Source organism: Poecilia latipinna, unplaced genomic scaffold (genome assembly GCF_001443285.1).
Source record: "Poecilia latipinna isolate Pla-1442-1.1 unplaced genomic scaffold, P_latipinna-1.0 Scaffold154, whole genome shotgun sequence".
Classification (NCBI taxonomy): domain Eukaryota; kingdom Metazoa; phylum Chordata; class Actinopteri; order Cyprinodontiformes; family Poeciliidae; genus Poecilia; species Poecilia latipinna.
The window spans coordinates 450,389-476,880 of NW_015112770.1; the positions used below are offsets into that span (position 1 = coordinate 450,389).

At 40.0% G+C, this 26,492-nt stretch overlaps 1 protein-coding gene across 2 annotated transcripts in view; it reads right to left on the reverse strand.

Annotated features, from left to right (window-relative positions):
• The window catches only part of kcng2 (potassium voltage-gated channel, subfamily G, member 2), a 42,461-nt gene that overhangs the window by 8,793 nt on the left and 7,176 nt on the right, over positions 1–26,492 (reverse strand). For both annotated transcript variants that reach the window (XR_001424610.1, XM_015029479.1), the window contains exon 2: positions 20,054–20,931. Coding sequence is in view for 1 of the 2 variants with exons in the window: in XM_015029479.1 (XP_014884965.1) it covers positions 20,054–20,836 (783 nt within the window). In the remaining variant the exon portion in view is untranslated. The remainder of the gene's footprint in view (positions 1–20,053; positions 20,932–26,492) is intronic.

Genomic DNA, 26,492 nt, shown 5'->3' on the forward strand with positions numbered 1-26,492 from the left:
CAGGACAGAGGCCCTTGAGGACTGGAGTTTGACACCTCTGTCACGAGAGGACCCAAATTTGGGTCCTCTCGTGACAGACAGGTTAAACGACTCAGTTTTTAGGAAACAAGTGTTTTTGTCTTTTTTTTTTAAACTTGAATTGACCTCCTGTTTTGTCTGAGGTCAGTTCCTCTTAGCCACACCAGCAACAACCACAGCCGACTTTAGTGCAAACATTTATTCTCCATAACAGCAATGGTGGTCATTTAAAAAAAATGTCCACCAAAAAAGGGAAGCACAAGATCAAGAAAATCGATGTGATTTCTACGGCTCATGATACGCACCAAACAAAACCAGTTCATCTAAGTGGTCATTTTAGCTAAAAAGAAAAAAAAAAAAGGTCCATGACCACCACAGTCGCCATCTTGAACAATCAAAAACTTATTAGTAAATATGATTCCTATGGTTGTAATTATGTATGATGTGACACTAGAAGGAGTCAGCTGTGATAAATATTTGCAACTTTAGTGCAAAAATACATTTTCCTGGACGACCATCTTAAATTTGTCAGTGTTTAATGTTTTTTGTTTCCTTTTTTCCCCCAAAAAAAGTAAGTCCCTGAAAGCGTCTGTTCCCATTTAGGTTCTTTCACTGAAATATTTAATTATCTGCTACACAACTGGTTTGCACAAAACAGCGCATCAACATAAATTCTTGCACATAAACCATTTTCTCATGAACTTGCTCAGTCAGCCTCCTGCACTTTTCAAAAGCACACTCTCAGCTCAGGCATGTGTTCCTTTTTCCTTCTTTTGCCCCCAGAGACCTGAAACTTGCAAAACCCATTAAGGAGCATGTAAATGACTGATCGGCAGAACCAGAGTTGCAGTTTTCTCCTGCAGTCACAGCGGCGGCAATAAACTACTTAAGTGACAGTTCACACCAAAAGTAAGACGAGACAGTAATTGAGTTGAATTTAGAGAAATGAGGGAGTAGAAGCTCTAATAAGACGTGGCACAGGCTAATTTATCAAACGGCAGATATTCCACCTCAACCGAACACGACCAGGTTTCAATATTTGGATGATATTAGCTGGAATCGCTCCGTCCGACTGGAGGAGGTAATTTCACGCCCTCACTTCAGGGAGCGCCGGTAGTCTTAGGAAGACTGCCTAATGTTGCTTCTGACACAAGATGGAGGAAAACACAATAAAATGTGGCACTTTTCATTCGGCCCGGATACATTAGCATCACAGTCCCACTTTTCTTTGAAAACTTAATGGCCTTTCAATGCAAAACTGTCGACTGCAGGCGCAGAAATAACATATTTAATTGAGATCTGCATCGCATTAAGTTTTGGAAATTGAATTGCGGCTGTCACACGTTGAGCTGAGTGCAGAACAGTGACACTGAACGCCGGCAACTTTGTGAACGTTTCCTTCTGCTTTTCCTGTCGACATTGTTCAGGTGTCAAACAAAGCAGCCCTGATTACATGGAGCATCCGTCTTTGAGTTTTCTACACCCGTTAACGGCCTGAAGCCTGTCCCAGCAGGTGATGTACGTCCTGGACAGGCCGTCAGTCCATCACAGAGCTAACAGAAAACACAAACCCTTAACTGGAAGGGCAATCGGGAGGAAGCAACCAGGCCAACAGGCAACAAGAATCCCTGGAAGAAAGTCACTAATGTAGAGATCAGGCAGAGAGGCCCTGGCAGAGATCTGAACCTCGGCCCACAACAGACTTTACAGAGAAAGATACAATGCCAAGATGTCAGTAGCTGGTAAAACGAAGAAATGTTAGAAACCTCAAAGGCCATCCACCGTGTCAGCCATGTGGTTCTGTGGGCGGCAGAAAAATCTCAAAAGAGGGTGAGTCCTTCAAATGTACAATTATATAAAAATACTTATTTTCTCTCACTGGCTGACAAATTTGAAGAAGAAAAAGAGAAAGATAAGATGATTAAAAAAAAAAAAAAAAACTTTTCCTTTAGACTTTGTTTTCAGATCCTCTCCATTAAAAAAATAACAAAAAATAAATATTTCTAAACACCATTAATCCAAGATGGCTGGCAGCTTCTCCTCTTTCAACTGTCACCAATTTCAATCAATTGTTCAACCTGCTGTCTCCACAGATCCAGTCACATCACATGCAGCTCCAGCCTGTAGCATCAGACTTAGCACCAGCTATTTAAGCCTGATGCTAATTCTGGCGCTACAGGAGTGTAGTAAATGAAATTCCTCTCCTAACAATATTTACTTTTCTTTCATCGCTGTGCAAATCGGATTAAATGTCACATGATAGGACATGTGCTATGGAAGTGGCACAGATCTGATATTTTCTTTAGGTGAAAATATCCGAATCTAGTCAATCAGACGGCCGAGAAAAAGTTGGATTTGGCTCGCATCTCTGAAAACACATGGAAATTTCAAAGTTTCTAAAGTCAAAAAATTTTGACTTTTGAAACACAGAAATGTTGTAGTTCTTTTCTCGAAAAGTTTTGAGTTTAATTTCAAATTTTCAAATTTTTTTCTTGTAAATCTTTGACTTTTCATACTCAAAAAATGTCCCTTTTCTCTGTTTTTTGGTGGAAATTAACATTTTTCTTTTTCTAATTACAATGACCCTGATAGGACATTGTATGTCAGAGCTGATGTATGGAAGAATAAAAATAAATAAAGTGCAATTCAACACATACAGACAATGAATCAAGGGATATTCATATGCAGAATTCATTTTAGGATGTTTTGAAAGCTACATATCCCTTTTTCACCCACTTCATAATTTTTCATACGATGCGTTTGTCTCCAATCCCAATAAAACATAGCACCTGTTTTTGTTTTTCTTTTTGTAATGTGGTAAAAAGAGGAAAAGTCAGGCTTTCTACCTTACGAAAGTGTGAATACTTTCACAAGTCACTATATGCTGTCCATCGTTTGCTTCCCTTCACTGCACAGAGCAGACAAAAGAATAGGCGACTACTGCTGCACATGGATGTCCCTGAATAAATGCACACTGTTGAGTCAGAAACACGGGTTGCACAGAGGAGTCAAGGTGCAGGCTTTTAAACTTCTGAGCTGGTGATGAAACATCCCCACTGTGGCTGTAAAGGTTGCATGAAAGCTGAAAAACAACTTTAGCAAAACATGGAAATAGTTCTCTCCAGATGTAGACCGTACATTAGAGCTAAAACATGTGCAAACCCTGAACCTGGGAAACAGATTTGACGGGAATTCAAGCGACAAACTCTCACTGGGAAAAGTCAACAGATGACGTTCCCTCCGAGGCCAGAGAGACTGTATTTGGATGCTTGACTGTAAATCAGAAAGGTCCTGCTGTGATCCGTCTCCCGGGCACCGTGACATCACATCACAAACAGTAGAGCTTTTTATCACCCATTAGTCAGCTTTACCACAGACCATCTACTGGCCTAAATCCACACTTAAGTTAAAATTACCAGTCCTGTGCAGCTGCTGGCAGGCTGCAGGCTCGGCTCTCTGGTGTACCAATGTGGGGAAGCTCTGTTACTACGAGGTTAAAAGCAAACGATCTGCTTTATTCGGAGGGAATGTTCTGCCAAATTGGATCAGAAATTTCAAAACAAAGGCAATCTTTGTTCACGTTCCCGCTACTGAGCAACATTTGGACACGTTACAAACTCCAAAAACTGAAGCAATATAAATACACTCTCAAAAAAACAAACAAACAAAAAAAGTTAAACACCCAGAAGGAAGAGTATAATTTGGATGTTATTTGGTGAAAAACATGCAGTAATTCATGCAAGAGGAGACACAACCAAGCAATCTCAATCAGAACCTCACACAGAAGCACAACGACTTTGGTTTCAGTGCAGCCCATCCTCAGAGAATGGAAACAATCAACATCAGACGTGTCGACAGCTGTCTCTCTTCATCTCACAGGTTTACTATTGAATTTTGGTCTGGTGGTTGAATGTTTGTTTGCTGAATCATTTCCATGTTTCATGAAATATACAATCAGACTTTTCAAAAGCAACACTTTTGAATGTTGCTTTTAAATTTTAGACTTTGTGAGCCCCCAGCAGCACAGATCCACCACCATCCTCAACAGAGTTCTTTTTTATTGGTTCATCCTTTGTGTCACACCAAATCAGAGAAATCTCAGCATCAGTCCCACATAAAACACACAGGGTCTGATCTGCTGTTCACTGATTGAAATTAAACTGAAGGGTGATGAGGGTCGAGCAAAATTATGCAAAGAAAGATTTTGCAGTGCCCTAGTTAAAGTCCGAACCCAAATCGAGTTGAGATGTTGTTGCGTGACCTTAATCAAACGAATCTTGCTTGAAAACTGCAGGGTGGCTGAGTAAAAGTGACAGATTTAATTTAGTTTGATGATCTGAGACATTTAAGTGACAAACAAGGAAATGTATAAGAAGTCACAACATATCAGGTTTCATTAGTGGGATGTAAATATCACAAAGAAGTGCTCAGATTTTGTCACAAAAAAAAATCCAACAAATGATGTTTAAAACTCCTGTAAAACTTTGTATATTATCAGGATTTCACTATTTCCTACACTGTTTGTTCAATGAAAGCATGAAAGGTTACCAATAAGATTGAAAATATGGTTATCATGGGCAGGTTAGTGACACCAGTCCCACTGGTGTCCTAAAAAATCACATTACAAATAGGAATGTTTTTCAAAGGCATTATTTGTGTCTGTGGGGCTGTAATTGCAGTGGCACAGAGTCACAGCCATAAAGTTACCTAAAAATATATGTTATCGTCACATTTATCGTTATCACAACAGTATTGCCAAATATCGTGATACAACTTGAAGTCCATATCGCTCACCTCTACTGTTTTCCTATTCATTTCAAGTCATGTTGTCAATAAGAAACATTCATCAACGACATCACACGCTGGCATATTCTCCAAGTATAGGCAAACATTTGCACATTTTCTGTACACAGCCTGCAAATGTCGACTTAATAAGTCATTTAAATAACATTTCAGTAGCTTCATGTGGCGTTTAAAGCTAAATAATTCAAATTTGAGATCCACCCTCTAACCACATGCTGCCATTTCAGATCCAAAATAATACGAGACTGGCGCCGAAACAAGTCCAAGTTCTGAACGAATTCCCCGGTCTTCACACGCCGAGCAGTATGCTTCACACTTCCTCCGTTACCGGCCGTCCTCCAGGGAATCTGTCTGTTTGTAACACAAACGCAACTCGTAGCCTCCCCGCTTTTCATCCACTCTGACCACAGTATTTATTTTTTGTTTGTTTTGTTTGTTTTCTGGCTGAGTGCGTTTTTTTTTTTTCCCCCGCTCCCTCCTGCTGCCTCTATAGTACGCACATGTACCACAGAGGATCAAATTAAAAATGCGCAATTATCCATCTGAGCGATGGAGGGACTCTGACCCCGTCACGACGGAAGACAAGCGTGCAAAACAAACGGTCCAGGAAGGGAAACGCCCCTTTCTCCGATTCAACGAGCGGTGAGATGTTTGTGGCTTTGGCACACCCATGCTTTTAATGGATCTTTATGTCTATTCACCCCATTGAGCTTCGCTGATTTTGTGTGTGTGTGTGTGCATGTGTGTGTGTGTGTGTGTGTGTGTTTGCTCAGGCCCTCAGATTGAGTTTTCACTTTCTGCTGCTCTTCCAGGAACTGTCTTAATAAGCTTTTTCATGAATCAAATCTCAGGCCAGAGGGATTTTATGACTGCGCCCAAAAAAAAAAAAACCCAAAAAAACAACCAAAACATTTTTGGCTGCTTGTTTTGTCTCCTATTATGACAAACAACCAAAGCTCAGAACAACACTGGAGGATTTTGAATGCATGGTCAACACAACATATACTTGGAGGATAAAAAGTATAAATGAGCTTGTTCATTAATGTTCACTGTTTCTAGCATAAGTTACAACACAAAGAAATGTCTGGTTAAAGTAAAGTAGGGCTACGACTAACAATTATTTCAGTAATCGATTAATCGTGATTGATCACAGTTAATCGTTCAAACCTGCTTTCTGTCCTGTCCTGAGGCATCCAGTTTCTTTATGACTTTGTCTGATGAAGTAACTTAACCCTTGAAAATGGCCAACTGGACCACTGTGCAGAACCGTTCTGAACCAGCTGGATGTTTATTGGGCATCAAAGCCAAACATTCAGCATTCAACTTCTATGCACCACAAATCTGGAACAAACTCCCAGAAAACTGCAAAGCAGCTGAAACTCTGAGTGTCTTTAACCTGTCATTCACGAGAGGACCCAAATTTGGGTCCTCTCGTGACAGGGGTGTCAAACTCCAGTCCTCAAGGGCCTCTGTCCTGCAACTTTTAGATGTGCCTCTGCTGCACCACACCTGAAAAGAATAATTAGGTCATTAGCAAGGCTCAGGAGAACCGATCTACACAGGGAGGAGGTAATTAAGCCATTTCATTCCACTGTTTTTTACCTGTGGCACATCTAAACACTGCAGGACAGCGGCCCTTGAGGACTGGAGTTTGACACCCCTGTCATTGTGAATGACAACCTGAGAACAACAGGTTAAATCTTAAAAAAAAAAAAAAAACTGTTTAGAGGGTCTTTTGAAACATAATTATCAGTCTGATGTCTTTGTATTTTTGTGTTTTTATGATGAAAAACATCTTGAAATGAAGATTTCAAGATGAAAGTAGATGAAAGTTGCTATACAAATAAACTTTGATTTTGAACCATAGAACTCATACATCACAAATATAATATATGAAGTTTCTTCCACAAACACCTTCTCCAGGTTTCAGGAGGTTGAGCCTCAGCAGTCTGTAAAATTGTGTCAAAAATGTTTTTAATTTCTTTTTTGTTTATTCTTTTTGCCCCCTTGATTCAAATGTGTCACTAAATTAAGAAAATACTATAATCTAACTGGTACTATTGTGGTTTACAACAAAAACCAAGAGAAGAACCTTCTAGTTCCTGTTTTCTCTTTCCAACATCTAACTCTGAAACCAGTTTTAATTCAAATTTCCCAGTTTAAAGTCTGATCACAAACTCATTACTGCTGCCGGCGCGTCAGGGAACAAACACTGCATATTTATTCCCTTCATAAGCTGAGCTGTGGATGCTCACGGACCATTTCCAGTCCGGGTGGGATGTGAACAACATGACACGAAGAATGGAATATTTTCATTTGTCTATTTTTAGTTTTGACTGACAACCTGACCAACTGCACTTTCAGTGTGTTCTGGCGAAAGGCCCTGCCGCGCTGCACTTGGAAAATGTGTCACCGTGTAACAAGCATCAGCGCTCATTTAATCTGCTACATCTCCCCGACACAGAAGCCATCTGTATACTGTGACAGTCGGTTGTGAGGATACTTTTTTTTTTAACCTCATCTCTATTCCTCCACAACCTATAAACAACCTTCATGTCTCTGAGTGCACAGTTTGAGATTATTGCTGGTAACCAGGTTGGCTGAAGAGCTGCAGGCAGAAATTGAGAAGCTGGATGATACGAAAGCACCTGCTCACACTGCAGAAACACTACGTCTTACCAAGAGGTTTTGGTTTCTAGTTTCTAGTGCAAATATCTCGAATAGACTTGAAATCAGACAAATCAGACAAACTAACTGACAAGCATTATTGTACTTATAAGTACTAAGTAATTATTTGGTTAAAGAAGCTCCTATATTTTGCTGAATAGTTGTTTGTAAGTTAGGTTTGTCTTATTTCAAGTGTATTCATGATATCTGCACTAGAAACTAGACCAAAAATACTTGGTAAAATTTTGTGTTTTTGCAATTCCCTCATTGTAATAAGTACATTTACATCTACCAAGCTGTTAACCTACTGTATGTTTAATATTATCTCACACTGACTAAATATTAACATGTCGTCTGTCATTTCCGCTCTTTTCCCCCCACAGGGCACCATCTAATATGTTTTGGTTAGGCTCAGTTCCTCAATTGTTTTGATTTTCAATTAGTAAAGCAATTACTCAGATTTAACTCGTATCCAATAATAACAGAATTTGAATTACGTTGCCGTAATCTTTTTCAACGTTTTTAAATGTGTCGAACCAAGCCCAGCGACATCACAAGTGAAGTAGTTTTCCATCGCCTGAAACACTGAAAATCATGTCTTAGCTCTGCATCGCAAAGCGAACACTGCCACTTTACTAATAGGATGTAAATCTTACTTGATATTTATGAGAGTTGATTCTGTCCTAGAACAACAAATAAAAACTTGATTGAAATTATATTCATTTCCTCTTTACACCCTCAATAATGGCCCACTTTATGTTAGTTTTAAGCTAATTACATCCCCTGTAATATCACCTACTTGGACCTACAGGGTGAATGATATGCATTTTAAGTTTTATCATAATATTTATTATGATAAGGAGAAAAGTGATGATAGCCACTATTTGTTACTTCTTTTTTAGGTAACTGTTTTGTTGTGACTGAATGACAACACAAATCCTGCTCTTGAAAAACATATCTGTAATACGGTTCTTTAGCTCTACAGTTACATACAGAAGTGCACACAGTACCTGTATTTAATCATATTTTCAAATTCAATGACATGTATTCATACTTTTATTGAATAAACTGTGAATAAAAACGGTAAAGCCAACAATCCCAACAATGCAGACAGTTTTAAGGGATTTTAAACATCATTAGTTGGAATTTATTGTGACAATATTAAATGAAAATTCTTATAATAAATTTATCATGATATGATAAATGCCCAACTGTGTAGTAAACACTTTATACATTTAAACCAACTTTGTCCCTACTGGGTATTTTGTTCTGTAAAGGAAAAGCTAATTAAGCCCATTAAAGAATAAAATTGGAACATAAAATGTAAATGGTATATTTACTCTGTGCAGCTAATGCTACCAGCTAGCAGTATGTCTTTGCACTTACACACATCAAGCCACTCGTTTTTATTTACATCAGCTTAAGGGTTAGCTAAATGGCTGTCCATCTGCTTCAGTCTGCAGCAATAAGAGGACTGTGTCTGCACACTGCATGCACTTGGACTGTTATTTATATGTTCATCTGCTGCTGGAACAAACCTAATTTCCTATGAGGGTCATTATGGTTGCATCTAATCTACCCTAACCTGATGGAGGTTGCCAATCAAACGCTCTGCCATCACTGACGGGCTAAAAACACAGAAAATCAAGCAATAAAAAAGGTGTCCAGGCTTTCCTTTACTGTATTTTGAAAGTTGTGCACCTCTTTTCTTTTTTTACATACTTTACTTAGATTTTGTAATTAATTACATCTACATAAAATTGAAATATAAGAAAACACAAATTTCAGCAGCATTAAACACCGATGGTGTTTGGCTGTATTTTCTTACTCTGCCTACACCAATGTTCTCAAACTGCATTCCTCAAGATCCAGAGTTCTGCAACTTTTAGATGTGTCAATTGTCCTAAAGGATTGATCAGACAGCAAACAGTCAAGCTCTACCAAGCTCTGCTAATAAACTAATAAAAGAGCCAGGTGTGACGAAGCAGACACCCATCTAAAGCCCCAGAGGGCTGGATTTGGAGACTACTGGTCTACACTGTGCAATGGAAATGGGATTCAACTCCCTTCTGACCAAGCTTAAGAATAAATAAAGACATAAAAATCTTGTTTGGGTTACAGCTGAACATTTTGCTTTTAACACTTGTGCCAAACCTTGGAAGTATGAAGTTCCGGGCAAAGAGCCATGTCACATTGTCCACCACATCCAGTTGGTTTACACTATAATGAAAACACCTTACAGTCAAATTAAGATTTTTTAAAAATACTTGTTTTATATACACATTGTATTCAAGTTGTATTTCAATGAGACAATCATGTGAACATCAGGTGAATCTGGGACACAGCCTGGATATCACACTCTGGAATAATCAGTCAATGGCCAGGCAGCAAAGTGTTTCCTTCATGGGAAACAGCAGATAAGACCACTTTAACAGAAAGTGTTTACAAAAGCAAAAGCTTCTATGGTAACAGCAGAAGCATTTTGACAACACTTAACAAAGTCTTTTCTGGCACAAGCGCAGAGAGAGACTGTTCAGCCGGGCATACTTGAAGCTCCGCAGGGAACAGCAATTAAAGAGACGCGCAGCTGGAGCACCCGCATCGCAAAAAGTAACCAAAGGGGAAAATAACTATATTTTTTGCCTTCCTTCTGTTGGGTGCTGTTGCTTCCCAAATTCAAATGACAAATGCTTGGTTGGATGAAGGTATGGACTGTTTTTAGGCTACAAATAATAAAAGATGCTTCCTTACCCAGTTAAGACAGTGTGCCAAAGCTCCTTGGTGGTGACAGAGTGAGACTCACCAGGCGCAGTGGGTGAAAAGAGAGGAGCGCCTCCTTGATTAAAATGTTCATTTAAACCAACACGGTCAATAAAACCCATCATGAAAAATACAGGGAGTTTACCTGATCCTAGCATGATTCCTGAACTCAAAGATGCATGCAATGATCTTGCATAACATTATGACCACCTGTCTGAGTGTTGGTCCCCCTTTTGCAGCCAAACCAGCAATGACACATCGAGACATAAACTTCCACTAGACCACTGAAAATATGCAGATGTACCAGATACCAAGACGTGACAGATCCTCTAAGTCGGTGGTGTCCAAATTTTTTGCACCAAGGGCCAAAATCCCAAAGTTTTGCCCATAAGGCCAAAATGTGCTTTTCTTCCCCAATTAAAATGCAGAAATGTAATTATTGTGATTTCTTCCTCCTTTACCTGCACCGCAAAATGGATAATATTATGATGTTTGCCTCTATTTTTAATTATTAAACTTTTTGTGCCAATTCTTTTCTATTCTGTTGACCTACAAAATGTTTTTAGTTCATTTCCAGCCCCCAAAACTGACAAATTTTCTTTGTCCAACTATAATGGATAGGTGTGGCCAAGTGTGCTTCTGAGTAAATATATCTGGGCATGACTTACTTTGAAATGAAAAATATTAGCAAAAAACAAAATAAAGTCTGAAAAAAAGAAAAATTCTGTTTGTTTTGTAACATTTAATGTTTAAGAAGACATTAACTTGCCATGGGAATCAACTTGAAACTACAAAAAATATATTTTAGTGCCATGTGATACACAAGTAAAAGATGGACATCCACCTGACCTTCACCTGATGTCAAAGAAAATGTGAGTACTCAGTGTTGCTTTTGCTGTCAGACAGGGGTCAGCGTCTGAACTGTCCTCAGTTACATTTCTTAGTGGTCATAATATTATGCCTGATTTATGTATAATAATAATAGAGTTGCATCTGAACACAACATTCTGCAGCTCACTGTGGCATGATTTGCTGAAGAAAGTTATATATATATATATATATATAAAAAAAACTTTTCAGTTAAGCAAAAATGATTTGCTACCCCGTCTATGATGGATCGTACGTTTCTCCAAGCCGGAACAGCAGCATGTCTAACTCACAGTCAGCAGGAATGAGTAATGGCCTCCTCCGTTATCCAGCTTTCACTAAAGCAAAAAAAAATCTGTTTTCCTGCAGCAGTTCCACACATTCCCACTCCATGCAGTCCAACCGTGAGCCGCCCGCTCCCCGGTAAAATGTGGCCCTGGTAAGGGGGCGCTTTAAAGTGCCACGGATTTACATCACAATGAGCACATGAGGGCTGAGGGGCAGGAGCGGAGTCACTGAAAGGTAAGATTCACGGCCAGGACTCTCACTGGAGAAACAGGTTCTTTTAAAGATGCTTCGTGAGAATAGAGTCAGTGGTTCTGAATGTCTGAGAAGAAAAACTGAAAGAAAAATCTTTTAGTGTGACGGTTCAAACACAATCCATCGGCTACTGATGTCCTAATCCAATCCCAGCCATCTACAGTGGTCATTCTCTAATTAATTTCCAAAAATGTGCTCAATTTGTAGGTGAGAGAAAGATTATACTGTATGTTGCATGGATGAATTTGGCCCATTTTGTGCAAAAATAGCTGCAACAATTTTGAGAGCTTAATGACTCTGTGTGTGTGTGTGTGTGTGTGTGTGTGTGTGTGTGTGTGTGTGTGTGTGTGTGTGTGTGTGTGTGTGTGTGTGTGTGTGTGTGTGTGTGTGTTTGGCTCAGCTGTGACACACACTTTGCCAGCTTTGTGGGGACCTAATGTTGATTCCTATTCCCTCACTTTAAACAAAATAAATCTTAAGCTTTGCTTTCAAACACAAGAATATTAACTAACGACTAATGTCCTAACCATCAAGACTAAAAGATAATGTTTTTGTTAATGAGTAGGAGATACAGCAGAGATCAGCTGAAAAAGATCCAGCTTAAAACTTCAGTTATGTTTTCTCAGCCCATCACCTAACAATGAAGTAGCCAAAATAACACCAAAGATATTGTGCTTAAAACTTACATGATGAAAAGTTTTGTAACCGTATGACTGCAATTAGAAACGTAGTGTAAATGGACAACTTTTAGGAAATGTAGTTTTGCTAATAAAGTACAATACATGAATGAGTTTATTTTGTTTTTTTATGAATGTAGCAACATAATATGATAATTGTTGACATTTTAAACTTGACATTTTGGATGGAAAAAATGGTAGAGGAACAAGAACTAGTTTAGATGTTTAAAATTATGGCGCGTTCCATTTGTAGTTGAAACTTGATCTGCCCCCAAAGACAGAATCCAAAATGAAATTTAGCTTTAATTCAAAAGAAAAGTGTGCAGAAGTCGTACAAAGTGGCTCTCTCTTCTTTCAGCTGAGTCGCTACTTCTTAATCCTGCAGGTCTATTTATCTGGCAGTGCGCTGGAGATTTTTTGAGGATGAAGTTAAATCTAGAGCTCCTGAAATTCGTCTCAAAGCTTTAGTGAGGATTTCTTTTTAATGGTTCCAGGAGGTGGTAGTTGCCTTCAAACATGCACCAATAAGGATGTTCCAGTTGATTTCTCTGATCCCAATTCCGACTACAAAAGACAGTATTTGTGAAATGGACTGTTGTGAGCTTTACATCATGTTATAATGTCATCAAAAACATAACCCTAACCCCTGGCCCACTACTCATCCACCCAGTTCCTTCAGACTAGCCAGGAGCAATTAGCAAACACCTGGTGGAACTGAGCATCAGCTGAGCTCATCATAGCAGCTACCTCTCAGTGAAATGCTGGTAAAAACTTTGCTACAGGGTTGATAAAGGAGCCATGTTATGATGACTTCCTGAAGGCGGAGCTTCATTAACAGCATGAGCTTTTAAAGATACAGAGGCCCAATTTCAAGGTGTTAAGTTGCTAAGTCAAATATCTTTTAAGACATATTGATATTTATAGCTATGAAGTTAACATAGTTACTTGATTGTAATATAAAATGGCACAATCTGCCTGGAACACACATGACGTTGCCCCTTTAAGGAGCTGGGAAATGCACTGCAGCAAAAAAGTCTCTCTGAGAGGCGATTGTGTTCATGCTCACAGCTTCCACATATAAAAAGAAAATGTTGACCTAAACACATTTTGGTGGCGGAAGGAGTGGGGAAGAAGTAAATGTGACTTTTGAAGCTAACAAATACAAGGAGTCTGTGTCACAGATTAAATTAGCAGATGAAAGAGAGCTGATGGTTAGCAAAAACAATGGAGTGAGTTATTAGAACTCGTTGAAAAATACTTGGTGAGTGAATACTTCTCTGATTGTTGCTGCGAATAAAAATGAAGCGGGAACAAACACACTGAACACAGGTCAGTTTGAAACTTTTACAAACAACAAAGGTCTGTTTGATGTCCTCATTTCTGGGTTATAGGTCATTTATTTAATATTGTGGTCACCATCAGATGTGTGGATCATTGGATATCAGCTCACTTCAAATCGCTGTCGTTACTTATCACTGCCATAAAGTAGCAGGCGGTTCTGAATGTTTTCAATGTTTGCCTGGTTCAATAACCCTAAATCAAATTAGTTTATTACTAGACCTGTGCAGAACGTGTTGTGATGTTGACAGGGTCATTCAACCATTAATTCAGTTTTAATTTGTTCTACAACTCTGGTGTAGATAAGCCAAGATGGTAGAAGTCTGAGTTAGGCACCAAGGCCGTTCTCCCCAACGTTTCATAAAATCATGAGCTCATCTCTAACCCTCAGCATGTCTTCCACATGTCAGGAACTGAGGAGGAGAGGGTCTCTGACCTGAGAGTCCACGGGGGAGGACAGGGTGGCAGAGGGGCAGAAGAGAACCAAACTGAAGCTGGAAGCAGCGGCAGGAGGCTGACTGCTCACATCACTACAGGCCACGCTTCAAATATTCGGCAAAGTGTGAGAACAATCACATGGAAATAAGTTTGAACAAGTTTGTTTTTGTGCACTTAATACATGCTCAACTCCTCTTCTGCTGCCATTCCTATTGTTAAATATGATTGCTTTCTCGTACTTAACGAGTTTAATTAAGTGACTGTACTAATTATGGGAGCATTCAAACATTCAAAAAGCAAACTCTGGTCCACCTAAAAACTTAGAATTGGGTTTGATTGAAGTGAACTCTGGTGCGGTTTAAATCCATATGCAAACGCCGAGAGGACTGGAGACCGCTCCTAAAGCAGGAAGTGGATTACAGTGTAGGGCATTCTGGGTAAATACAACCAAAACAAACATACGTGTTTCGTGCTAGTGGGAGAAATGCCTCATTGTCTTTTAACAAGGACAAAAGAGAAGCTCGGTGTCTTTGTGTTGTTTCCTTTAACGGTTCTTGATCCACCTCAGACAAAGGAGGTAACCAGGTTATTCAAAGGGTTTGCTTCGTTTGACACAGAGCAATGTGACAGCAAACCACAGCGGATGACATGTAACAAATGTTAGAATTTTCATCCCCAATTGAACTGAGCCTACTGGACTATTTCCCAGCCTCTCTTCCATGTTGACGCTATAATTTGCCACTGCTCTAAAGCTCAACAGTGTTCTAACCTGCACATGTTTTGGTGAAAGTGAAAGAAAGTTGATTTAACTGGTAAGTATATGTTGTTGGATTTACAGCCCTTGCAAAGTGAAGAGCAGAAAGAAACGGCTCTACATAGAAACACAGCGAACATAAACAGGAAGCAGCTGGCAGGTGAATACTTTAATGGCAGCAGGACAAAGAACAAGAATGACTAGATGTTTGTGAGAGTAAGTACTATCACTGTATGACTTTCTTTTTTCAGTGCTTATCTCTTTATTTGCTAAAAAAAAAAGCAGTGACTAATTTGATTTTTAGTCTAAGAAAGTAATATAAAACATTCATCAAAAGCCTTAAAACACTGTACAATATCACAGCCTTTTCTAGGAGGAATGTAACAGAAAGCCTTAAGGATGTTAAAACAGATGTGGCATAACTCGATTAATAACTTGAAGGATTGTGATTTCAATATTTTCTTGTGTCTTTAGCAGCTATGTGAAAAGAAGGCCACCTCATTATTCTACTAACACTTTCCTTTTTGGTTTGATTTCCACCTCTGGTTTTCAGTCCTAATGACCCGATGCCATAATTCACACAGCAGAAGATCTGGAGCTCTCACCGATCTTTGGGCAGCTAATTGGCACGTCAGTGAAACAAGTCTAGCTGTCTTTGCATTTGAAATATGGATTTTCCAAATTAAATATTGTTATCTTTGGATGGATCATTGCTGCCACATTGGTAATGTTTAGTTGTAGGTAAAACAGAAAACATCTTCATCGCTGTCTGTATTTTTATTTCCTCCCTCGTTTTCATTGATTTCTCTTTTTTTGAAGCCAACACTCTTCAAGCTCGCTGATGAAAACCGTAACTTTGACAGAGGGAGGAACTGCAGGGCTCTGCTGTGATTATACTCCAGTCCACTGATGCCAATCAAAAGATGAATTAGCGCGACACATGCACACCCTGCAGCCGGATCTCCGAGGCTTGCTGAAGCCTCCTGGGCCGAGGCAGAACATGAAAAATCTCAGGAATGAGACATTCCAAGCTTTAATGTGCCTTTTTGCTGTTCTTGTCATGGGCAATCGCAACACAAGTAGTGAGTCGGAACAAAAACCTGAGGTTGCAATGCTTCTCTTTCTGCGAGATGAAAGCCAAACTCGGCAACAAGTGGATGTGGCTCTGCTTTGACTTTCAGGCCTAATTAAAGAGCCGAGTCTGATAGATGAAAGCGTCACGAAACCTGAACCCGGCAGAATCCAACCTTTGATTAATATCAGCTGAGGATTGTTTTAAAAAATTTTCCTAATGTGATGTGAGGCCTTTTAAACCAACAGATTATGGGATCACTCTTTCTACAGCAAGTAGACCTTTCTGCAATTGGAATTGTTAAAACCTTTGTTGTACAATAAATAAGAAATGAAGGAATGGGCTGTGATTGTTTTGTGTACAATACAAATACATTATAATACACTATAGCTGAATGGTTCATTAGAAAAGTAATTCAGGTTGTGGTTTAGCACTGCGCAAAAAAACAAGTTGCACTTAATAATGATTCTTTTTTGTATTGCTTAAAAAAAGCTAATTTGCAAGTACTGTATGTTTGCATATTCTTAAGATACAAAATTAATTTATTTTTAAGTTTTCTTGTGTTTTACTGTTTTGTTTAGTAATGTCTGCCGCTTAGTGCAACATTTTGATTTGCTAGTTATGATTGGTTGTCTAGTTGTCTGGTTGGATGAAAAATGTCTGTGATTGGTTGGTGCGGCTCACTGACCAAGAGTCTGGGAAAGACACAGAATCAAAAGCTTGCCTGAACACACACCGAGCGAGTGTGTGTGAGATGGAAATGGACACGCTGTATATTATTCTTTGTTCAGAAAGATATATGTGCTCACATCAGTCTCACTGAACGCCAACCTTCTGCGTATATAACGTCATACACAGAAGGTTGCTTTTATGACATGCTAACATCTATGCTAGCTAGCTTTATCTTTATACATGACTCGTCACTTTATTCAATGAAGGCGTTAGCTTGTAGACGGTACAGACTGCAAACTCTTTATGTGTTCAACCTTTCCACCAAATACGCTCTTTTGTGTTTGCCATCACTTTCACTGGCGAGTAGAAAAACTTATTTATAATAAATCAACAAATGACGCTTAGCCTGGCAGGGGGGGCATGTAAAGCCTGGCAGCCTGCCAGGCTAATAATGCACTGAGGGAAACCCTGCTGCTGTCTTAATAATCCCTTCAAGGGTTATTAAGAGGAACATTAACCTCCTTGTGTTGTCAAAGTGATCCTGATTACAAACATGACCTTAATAAACTGCTTTTTAGTCTAAGAGGAAACTCTATGTCTCCCTGTGCCTGCAATGAAAGCAGCTTTTTTGGGGGTCTATGGCCGTACGACATACAGTTTATGTGAGCAAAGAAAAAAGAAGAGAATTAAAGATGACAGCACAATGACATCCTTGACATGCTAATTGATGAGCGACATCAAGACCCATAAGTTGATGAATTAATGAGAACTACTGCATGTCAGGGCTCAGAACTTCGTTTTGAATGTTTGGGTAGTGAACTATGAACATAAATTATTTCCACTGAAGATGGATGGACTGAATTTAGAAGTAGTGAACTGGCACAGCAATGGCCAAATATGGGTGATATATAGACAGACGAATTTGGGTCCTCTGGTGTCTCTGGAGATTAGGTTATTCATGATAAAGGTTAACGTTCACAACATAACAGTGGTGGCTTATTGTTCATCCAAGACAGTGCACTTTTTTACATGATTGACATGAAGTAATAGCTTGATGGGGGCATTACTGTGGAAGTCCCAAAGCAATTAATTAAGAAGTATTTATTCATAGCTTCATTTTTAGTGGTCATCTGCTTTTGGGAGGATTTGTATAAACAAGCTTTTACATGGTTATAATTTTCATAATCACACAGTTACATAATTATAATGAGCTCACTCTGTATTTCATCCCAGTTTCTATTATTTTCATTTGTGAAAGCAGGTCAAGTAAAATGTACGGCATGTGGAACGTATCTGAGGCTTTTGTTGCAAAGACAGCGTACAAAACCAATTCCACCTCCCGTTTAAAGCTGCGGGGAAAACATAGCTGGTGTTTGCTGTCCTCAATCTCATGTATGGAGGAAAAAGCAAAAACAAGAAAAGTTGGAATTTGCTTTGCTGCAGAAGACAGACTGCAGAAACAGGAGGAAGTATGGCACAATAATCTGGCACTCAAGTGAAGGGTGAGTAGGCCTGTTGTTCCTGAGCCGTCGCCTTGGTTTATTTCACAGTGATTTACAATAAACCCCGGAAAGTCTCTGTATGTGGGCCGCTGCATCAACATATTCTGAATGCCTGCTGTAGCTGCTCTACTGCACACACAGCCCAAAGGCGATGAGAAAAAAAAAACAAAAACAAAAAAACAGAAGGAGACCTGAGAACGGATTCCCTCTCCCCTCTGTGAGCTGTTTAAAGGCCATCATGGTGTTCCCTCTGAAAGTCTGTTTTGTATTTAACTCTTCAAATACACAAGTGAGGCCATTTATAAGACGCAATGCTGTTTTTTATGCACAAAAAGTAGTATGAGTATCCACAAAATGGGACTACAGTCTGCTTTCATTCTTCACTGAAATTAGAAAATCAATGTGCTCTAATCTAATTTCTATTTGAGAAATCTCAGGTTGTGTTTGAACGCCAGGGGCTTGGGGAAGAAGAAGGTTATTTTAAATAACTGTATGCCTGGGAAGCGTAAAAGAAGCTTAAATCTTCTGAGGAAAACTTCAGTGACACAGAGCACCTCATAAAAGTAATCATACTTTGAAGTTTTGCTTATTTTGTTACACCACGACCAGTCCTAAAAGTATTCAAATTGGATTTGATGTGATAGGCCGACACAAAACAGAGAAAGTTGGTGAAGTGAAATGAAGAGAAATGGTTTTCAAAACAGTTATCAGTTGTTAACTTTGGTTGCAATTCCAGAAGCAAATCTTTTTTATGTCTCAGCTGTTGCGAGTCACTTTCACACTGAACTGTGTCAAACAAAGCCAACATTTTAAAAGACCTGTTCCCCTTCGCGCCTGTGGTGGCGCCACAAACCATTTCATCCATCCATTTTCTTTACACCCTTGTCCCTCAGTGGGTTTGGGAGGGTTGCTGGTGCCCATCTCCAGCTAACGTTCTGGGTGAGAGGTGGGATACACCCTGGACAGGTTGCCAGTCTGTCGCAGGGCAACACAGAGACACACAACCATACATACACACTCACACCTACGGGCAATTTGGAGAGGCCAATTAACCTGATAGTCATGTTTTTGGACTGTGGGAGGAAACCGGAGTACCCGGAGAAAACCCACGCATGCACAGGGAGAACATGCAAACTCCATGCAGAAAGATTGGGGCCGGAATCGAATCCAGAACCTTCTTGCTGCAAGGCAACAGCTCTACCAACTGCTCCACTGTGCAGCCACGCCACAAACCACTGAAGGAAATAAAGACGCTTCAGATGTTTCTTCAGGAAAAATGTTACCAAAATGGGGTAGGATCAGATTTTAGCGGTTGTAGGATTTCCTCTTATGTCTTTGGTAAAAGATCACAAGCCATTTCTCCTGCTAGAATTAGACAAGCCTTTGGTTGGGCCGGATTTACCCAGAATGCCCTACGCTATAGTCCGTTTTTCCAGCAGATCAACTTTGCGTTCACATATTCAATCAAACTGCATCAGAGTTTGCTTTAACCAAACTGAGACCTATGTTTGTAGGGGACCAGAGTTCACTTTTTTGTTCCACGCTCCCTCAAACGAACCGGACTTTCAGGGAAAATCAACAAGATTTCAATGAAAGCAGACCAAATACGGTTAGTGTGAATGCCCTCAAACACATTCACACCTATCATGTCAGAGACAGGTATCATCTCTGAACATCAGGTTCTCAATTGGATTCAGGTCTGAACTTTGGCTGGGTCACCACTTAAATCCTGTTTCTATGGGTTTATGGCTGAACCTCTGCCCTAGCCTCTAGTCGTTTTCAGCCTCTAACACATTCCTTCCAGGAGTTGCTCTGTGTTTAACGTCATTGATCCAAGTCTGAATAAATCTATAGAGAACCTGTTCTTTTCTTGTTGTGTCTCACAGGTGCTAAATTAATTTAGAACTAGAATCTGTGGAAAAACTAGGTGTGGAAGTGAACTCACCCTCTCCTCCTCCTCTCTGAGGTCCGGCATGGTGCTGACGCACAGCGTCACCGCGGTGATGGCTACAAACAGCACAGACAGGCAAGCAAAGATCTTGCCGGGCAGGCCCGAGTGCGGGTTCTCCACCATGTCCCTGAGCCTTCGCATGCAGCCCCCCGAGAGGGTCTCCTCCGGCCCGCCTGGAGGCTGCTGGCTCTCCTCGCAGGACTGCGGGGCAGTGAGCTCGGCTTCCTCCTCCTCCAGCCTTTGCAGCTCCTTGTACTCCTCCTGCCTGAGGCGCAGCTTGCGGAGGCAGCACCACTCCAGGTTGTCATCCTCCAGGCCCCAGTAGAGCAGCTCCTCCTGGAAGGAAAGGGCACACATCTCCCTCAGCAGCCTCAGCTTCCCCGCCGCCAGGAAGGTCACTATGATGCGGAAGGCCGACGGGTTGCGGTCGAAAAAGTACTCGTTGCGGCTGACGTCGTAGTCGTCGCACACGTCCATGATCTCGGCCTCGTTGCTGCAGCTGCGCAGCTTGCCCAGTCGGGTCAGCGGGAACTCGTCCAGGGTGGACCAGGGGATGTGATACTTGATCCCCCCCACATTGATAATGGCTGCCCTGTCAGCCAGGCCCGCCTCGTCTCCGTCCTGCTGGTTGAGCTGAGGCTGGAGCAGAACCTGGGCTCTCTTGTAGAACAAGCCCTTCTTGGATGTGACTTCCTGTGGATTTTCCACGTGGTTAAAGCGAAAAGGGGTGAACTGGTGGTCAGTGTTGCCTGCCAAGAAGGCCACCTCCTGGTACATCCCTGCGACCCAGCTGGGGGACCCTGTCCTGCACAATGCGTTGAGTGTATGAAGCGACTGGAGGCTCGTCACCCATTCAGCAACAAAGATCGTGTCTGTAGAATAATAATAATAAAACAAAACAAAGTAAATATTTTTCTTTAAACAAACTCATTTTTAAAAAAATTATGAAAATCCCTTAAAATGTTTGCTATTGCTAATCTCTAAACCCAAAACCTAAAGACCAAATATTCAAATAAAAAGCATCACTGGTCCAAGAACGGATCCTTGGGGAACTCCACCAGAGACGAGGGCAAAACAGGATACAGAAGTAAAGAAAGCAGCAAAGCAATAACCCTCTCACGGTCTTAACTGAAGGGGTCGCATTGACCAAGCCTGCGCTTTTACGATTGATGATGGTCTGACAGGACATCCACATCACTTCCCCGCTGTCCGACTGTGACGTCTGATGCGCTCCTCGTGAGCCTCTTGCTAAGACCATGAGGGGGTTAAAGCTTCTCTTAAACCGTTAAGATCTGAATTGCCCCATTGACGAGCTTAGAATATCTACAATGCCTCAGATGGGTAATCAGAATATTGTGATCTACAGCATAAAAAGCAACCATGAGGTCAAAAATCACTAAGAATGGCAGAATATGGAGCTAAAACCATATCATTCAACTTCTTTGTGTTTTTTGTGTGACAAAGATCTTTACAACCAGACTGAAAGCTGACATATTTACCCACAATCCACAGAAAATTAAAACCCAGAATGTCAGTGCAAACATCCTTTACTAATCGCCAAACACGATCATCCGATGGTAAAGTGATGATTTGTGCTTTTATTGTTGCCGCCATTCCATAAGCTTCTGATTTATGGGTTGTACGTAGTTCATTTCCTTTTTTCTTTTGCCTAATTTGTGTTCATTCAACAATGACGCATTGTCTCTTATTGTGTTTCTTATTGTGAGACCTTAAAAAGGTTGTTTTTTTTAAGTTGGACCAACCTCAGAAGGACGAGGAGATGCCTTTAACTTATGTGCTATTTTGAAAAACCATTTGATCTTAACTTATGTAAGACATAGTAGTCTGACTCATCAGCTGACATGTATATGTCAGACTCTGAATGTCTGACTTCCCCCCCATGCTGTGACAGGAAAGTGAGTAATCGGACTATGTTTCTTTCTCGATAGAAAAAAGAAGAGCAAAGTTTTGTTTTAAGAAGACGCTGAGGCATGATGAGTTTTCTTTTTACATCCAAAAAGCATGTTTCCTGCGCTTTAATTGCAACAACGCCTCAAAGCGCAGCATGCAGACGCCGTGCTGCGCTTTGAACTCACTCGGTTTTAATTAAATTTGTTGCTTTTCCATTTTACCGCATTGGCGGCCTGTTCTGTTGAACATACCGCAGGAAATGCACTTCATCGCTTCGACCTTGCCGCCTCACACCGAGGCGAATGTGAAAACAAAAGAGCCTCCACTGCTGCGTTTAACAAATAACGCTTGCACACTGGATGCTTAATGTTTAATCTTGTGCAGCAGGGGTTTATGCATATTTTAGAATTACACTGACGCACAATCTATTATTTGATGCCGACTTTGTTCTGTGATTAACAATAACTTGTGTACATGTGGTTTTTCTGAAATAACGTAAGCATTTCACAAGGTAAAAGGCAAGCAGTGTAAGTTTATAATGACATGTAGATCTGGGAACCATATCCTTATCTGATCCCTGGAGAGAAAAAAAAGGATGGGAATTTTGTTTCAAGTCGTAATAAAAGCTTTAGGCACAAAAGAAACTTGGGGGAAAATAGTACGAAATAGAAGAATTAACTGCACAAAATCCCAAACCAGCTCTTTAAAACTAATTTTCCCCCAATATATATTTAAAGGGAATGCCAGGAGTATTTTTTTTTCATGGACACACAAAATGAGTTCTTTGTCAGGAAGTCATCGCAACATGGCTCCTCTATTAACCCTTTAACAATGTTTTTATCAGTGTTGCAGTGAGAAGTAGATTGTATAATGAACTCAGCAGATGCTCAGCTCCTCCAGGTGTTTGCTAATTGCTGGTGGCTAGTTTGAAGGAGCTGAGTGGGGGAATCGCAGGAGATTGTCCGATTGCCTCATTGAGACAAAAGCTTGGAAGCTGCAGCTCAGAGGAGGAGCTAGGTCCTCGAAGGCTTTACATAGCTGAATGGTTGCCATGGGAAATTAAAGGATTTCTCAAACATGCATGAAAGAATCAAAGCAACACTCCAGATATCTCTTTGACAAGGGATTAACTTTATAGTATATTGTTAAGCAAAAAAAAAAAAAAATCGATTAAAGCTTTAAGTTTCAGGCCCAAAAGCAATATTAAAAAAAGAAAAAGTAAGAAGTAAAAATCACAGTAACAACACAAACCAGAGCCAGCCTCTTTTTAAAAATGATTTTCCCTCATATATATCTCATATATATTTAAAGGCAGGGCCAGGGCTATTTTGTTCATGAATAACAAAATGAGTTCTTTGTCTTTCTGAGTGGAAATATTACCTGTGATCTTCCAAAACATTTGTAAAGAAAGGTGAATTTTCTTTCAAAGTATGATTGTCTGCCTCTGCAAGGTTTTAACGGAGAAATGTTAATCTCTAACTTCCTCTTCCACAAATGCTCTCGCTGAATCTCAATGCTGGCATCTATCGCTGATTACATGCTGCACATCTTATCTCCTCAAAAAGGATCCCTTAGAATCTAATCAAACGTTTTGGAGGACGTCTTTTCTTTGAAAGCCAACCGCTATAATATTTATAAATCGTACCACAATCCAGATTAGATCAGCGAAAAGGCTTAAGAACTGGGTGTTAACCTGAGGTAGTGGAGGGCTGGGCGAACAGATTTAACGAGGCCCCACACGTCATCACAACAAATGAAGACAGAAACCTGCTCCTCCGAACCCAGAGCCATCAGACCCAGAGCCGTCCTCAGAGTTTGCTCCTCTGTCATGAGGCCGATCGTTTGGAAACGGCTCGTTTTGCTCCGGGGCGGAGGTTCAGGGAGCGCCAGCTTTACAGCAAGTCTGCAAAGTGCTTTTGACAGGAGCGGCTTATTGAGCATGATGGGCAGCCCTGAGGTGGGAATAAACTGAATCGAACCCAAAACAGAGAAATGAAGAGTCAGGTTGGCTTGTTAGGTCATGGGAATATCTATGTTTTCAAATGACTTAGAGTGTTTATAGAAATGAATCACAGATATTGATTTTTGTTTTCAATCAACCACAAAACTTGTTTCAGGAAACGAGACAGTTTTGTTGTGAAAAATGAGCAATGATTTTTTTTTTTTGTCTATTTACTCGCCTTTTTTCATTCACCAATTAGTGCATTCAAAACAAACAATGCAGACAGGCATTGATCTAAAAAATAAACAATTTGACAGGCAGAGGACAAACAACAATAGAGTATACATTTTTTAAACAAGTTTTTTTTTTAGTAAATAATTCCTTAATATGGATTTTTTTAAAAAGTTCTACTTCTCTTGGTAGATTATTTCACTTATAAAATGAAATGTGTTTTTAATTTAGCAAGCTAAATTGAATTTTAAAAAAAAGTATATTCATTAAAATATTTGAAATGTTGTGCAAACAAACATAATTTAAAATTAAAACCTTTTCAGGGGTTTTCATGAATATGCGTGGCTGTGATTTATCTTAAAATAAGGTATTCCCCATGGTGTACAAATTTTTTTATAAGTTTCCATTTATTTAATTTTTAGAAACAAAGTTTTTAAATTTGTTTGTATGTATCTGGCAATTATGATTCTCCCTAGCCCCCCAAAAGAACCAGTTCCATTTATTATTGTCTTGTATTTTTCTTCACCATGTCATCAAGCTGATAAACACCAGTCACTTGATAATACCAACAACAAGATATTTCTAAATGTCTTATTTCATGTGTACTAAGATATTTGCACCAGAAACTAGACCATCACTATAGGGTAAGATTTTTTGCTTTTACAGTGTAGAGACTGAGGTCATACGTCTTTTTGTTATTCACTGGATCTCTGTAAGCGCTGCCTGTCTTTACTGGTTTACACACCAACAACAAAGACAACAAAATGACAAGTCATGGAAAAATAGTCAACAGACTTTGGATGCTTTAATTAGGACAAAACAACTGAAGTGCAAAACATATATATTTATTTTAATTGTACTTTTTATGTTTGACTTTTGTAAGACTTTACAGTCGGCATTTAGGTATTGTTTAGAGTAAATTTTTTTTATGTCAGAAGATCTCTGGATGTGTCTTTTTAATATGCAAACTGCTTCTGATTATAGAAATTTGCACAAGTTCCCTATAAGTTACATAGCCACTTGTTTTTCGCGTTTTCAGTTGACTTGTGTGTTTGGTTTATGTGGAACTACGTGACGACAGAGTCAGATAGAATATAAAACCCAAAGTTTCCCTCTTTTTCTTTTTCTCTACTTTATTATACATGATCCTGTACCTGCAGCTCAGGGGACACTTTAGATGCGGCATTGTTCTTTTGCCACCAGTTGCTCATGCAAACCAAATTTGCATGACTCTTTGCATAAATCAGCAATCTGCAAACCACTGATGCCCTCCCACATCCACTCCATCTTCATCTCTGCAAGAGGCCTGAAGGACTCGTACAACGAGAACCTAAATGACACTGAACCATTACCTTTCTGACTGGTCTCTTCAGGCCGTTCCTTTTTATTCATACTCCACTCCACATATATTAGGGCATTTAAGTCCTTTGCCTCCAAAACCATGGCAGGAAATGAGGCAATAGAAATGTGTCTTGTAATCTAGAAAGATTGAAAATGTCATAGTATGAATTAACAGAGTATGTTTCACAGAATAATGATGTTTAACATGTACAGCTTATTAAGCCATACATATTAACGACAGAGGCTCACCGTTTCATAATGAGTCACAGTGGCTGATGGTTATGTTCAGAAAGTAGCTGGATTATTGATTCGACATCCGATGTTCATAGCTGGAAATGGAAAAGCAGCACAGCCGGCTTCTCTTGTATGAATTATAAATGTGCCAAATGGGTTGACAATCTTTAACCCAAAGCTCGTTATTAATGTACTCTGAAAGCCCAACAATGCAGCACCACCTCTGTGCAAAGTGGAGCCGCTGAACAGAACGCAGACTTGGAATACGTCCAGCCATGTGTCCAAGCGGAACGGCTTTCTGCAGGAACAAAGAGAAGGTGAGGAGTTTCAATAATACGTGTGGCTACTTCCACAGAGGAGCTGTCAGGCCAGGGAAGTTTCATGTGACGAGTTCCAAGGCTGATGTGCAGTTTCTCTTCTCTTACGGTGTCTTCACACCTGGTTGTCCAGTGGACTCGGCTTGATTGGGGACCAAAATTGCAACATCCAGTATATTTTCAGCTTTCACACTGCGCTGTCAAACAAACTGAAACCTTTGACAAAGCTGTTTACCTCCTCGCCTGTGAGGGCGCTGCGCCAAGAACCACTGAAGGAAATGACACAAAAACCTCTGAAGAAGACACGAATGCAACGGAATGTAAGCAAAACTGGGTGTAGCGACAGATTTTAGTGGTTATAGGATTTCTCTTTTGTCTTTGGTAAAAGACCACAAGCCATTTCTACTGCTAGCGGTAGACTCTCACGTTTGTTTTGGTTGTATTTACCCAGAATCCC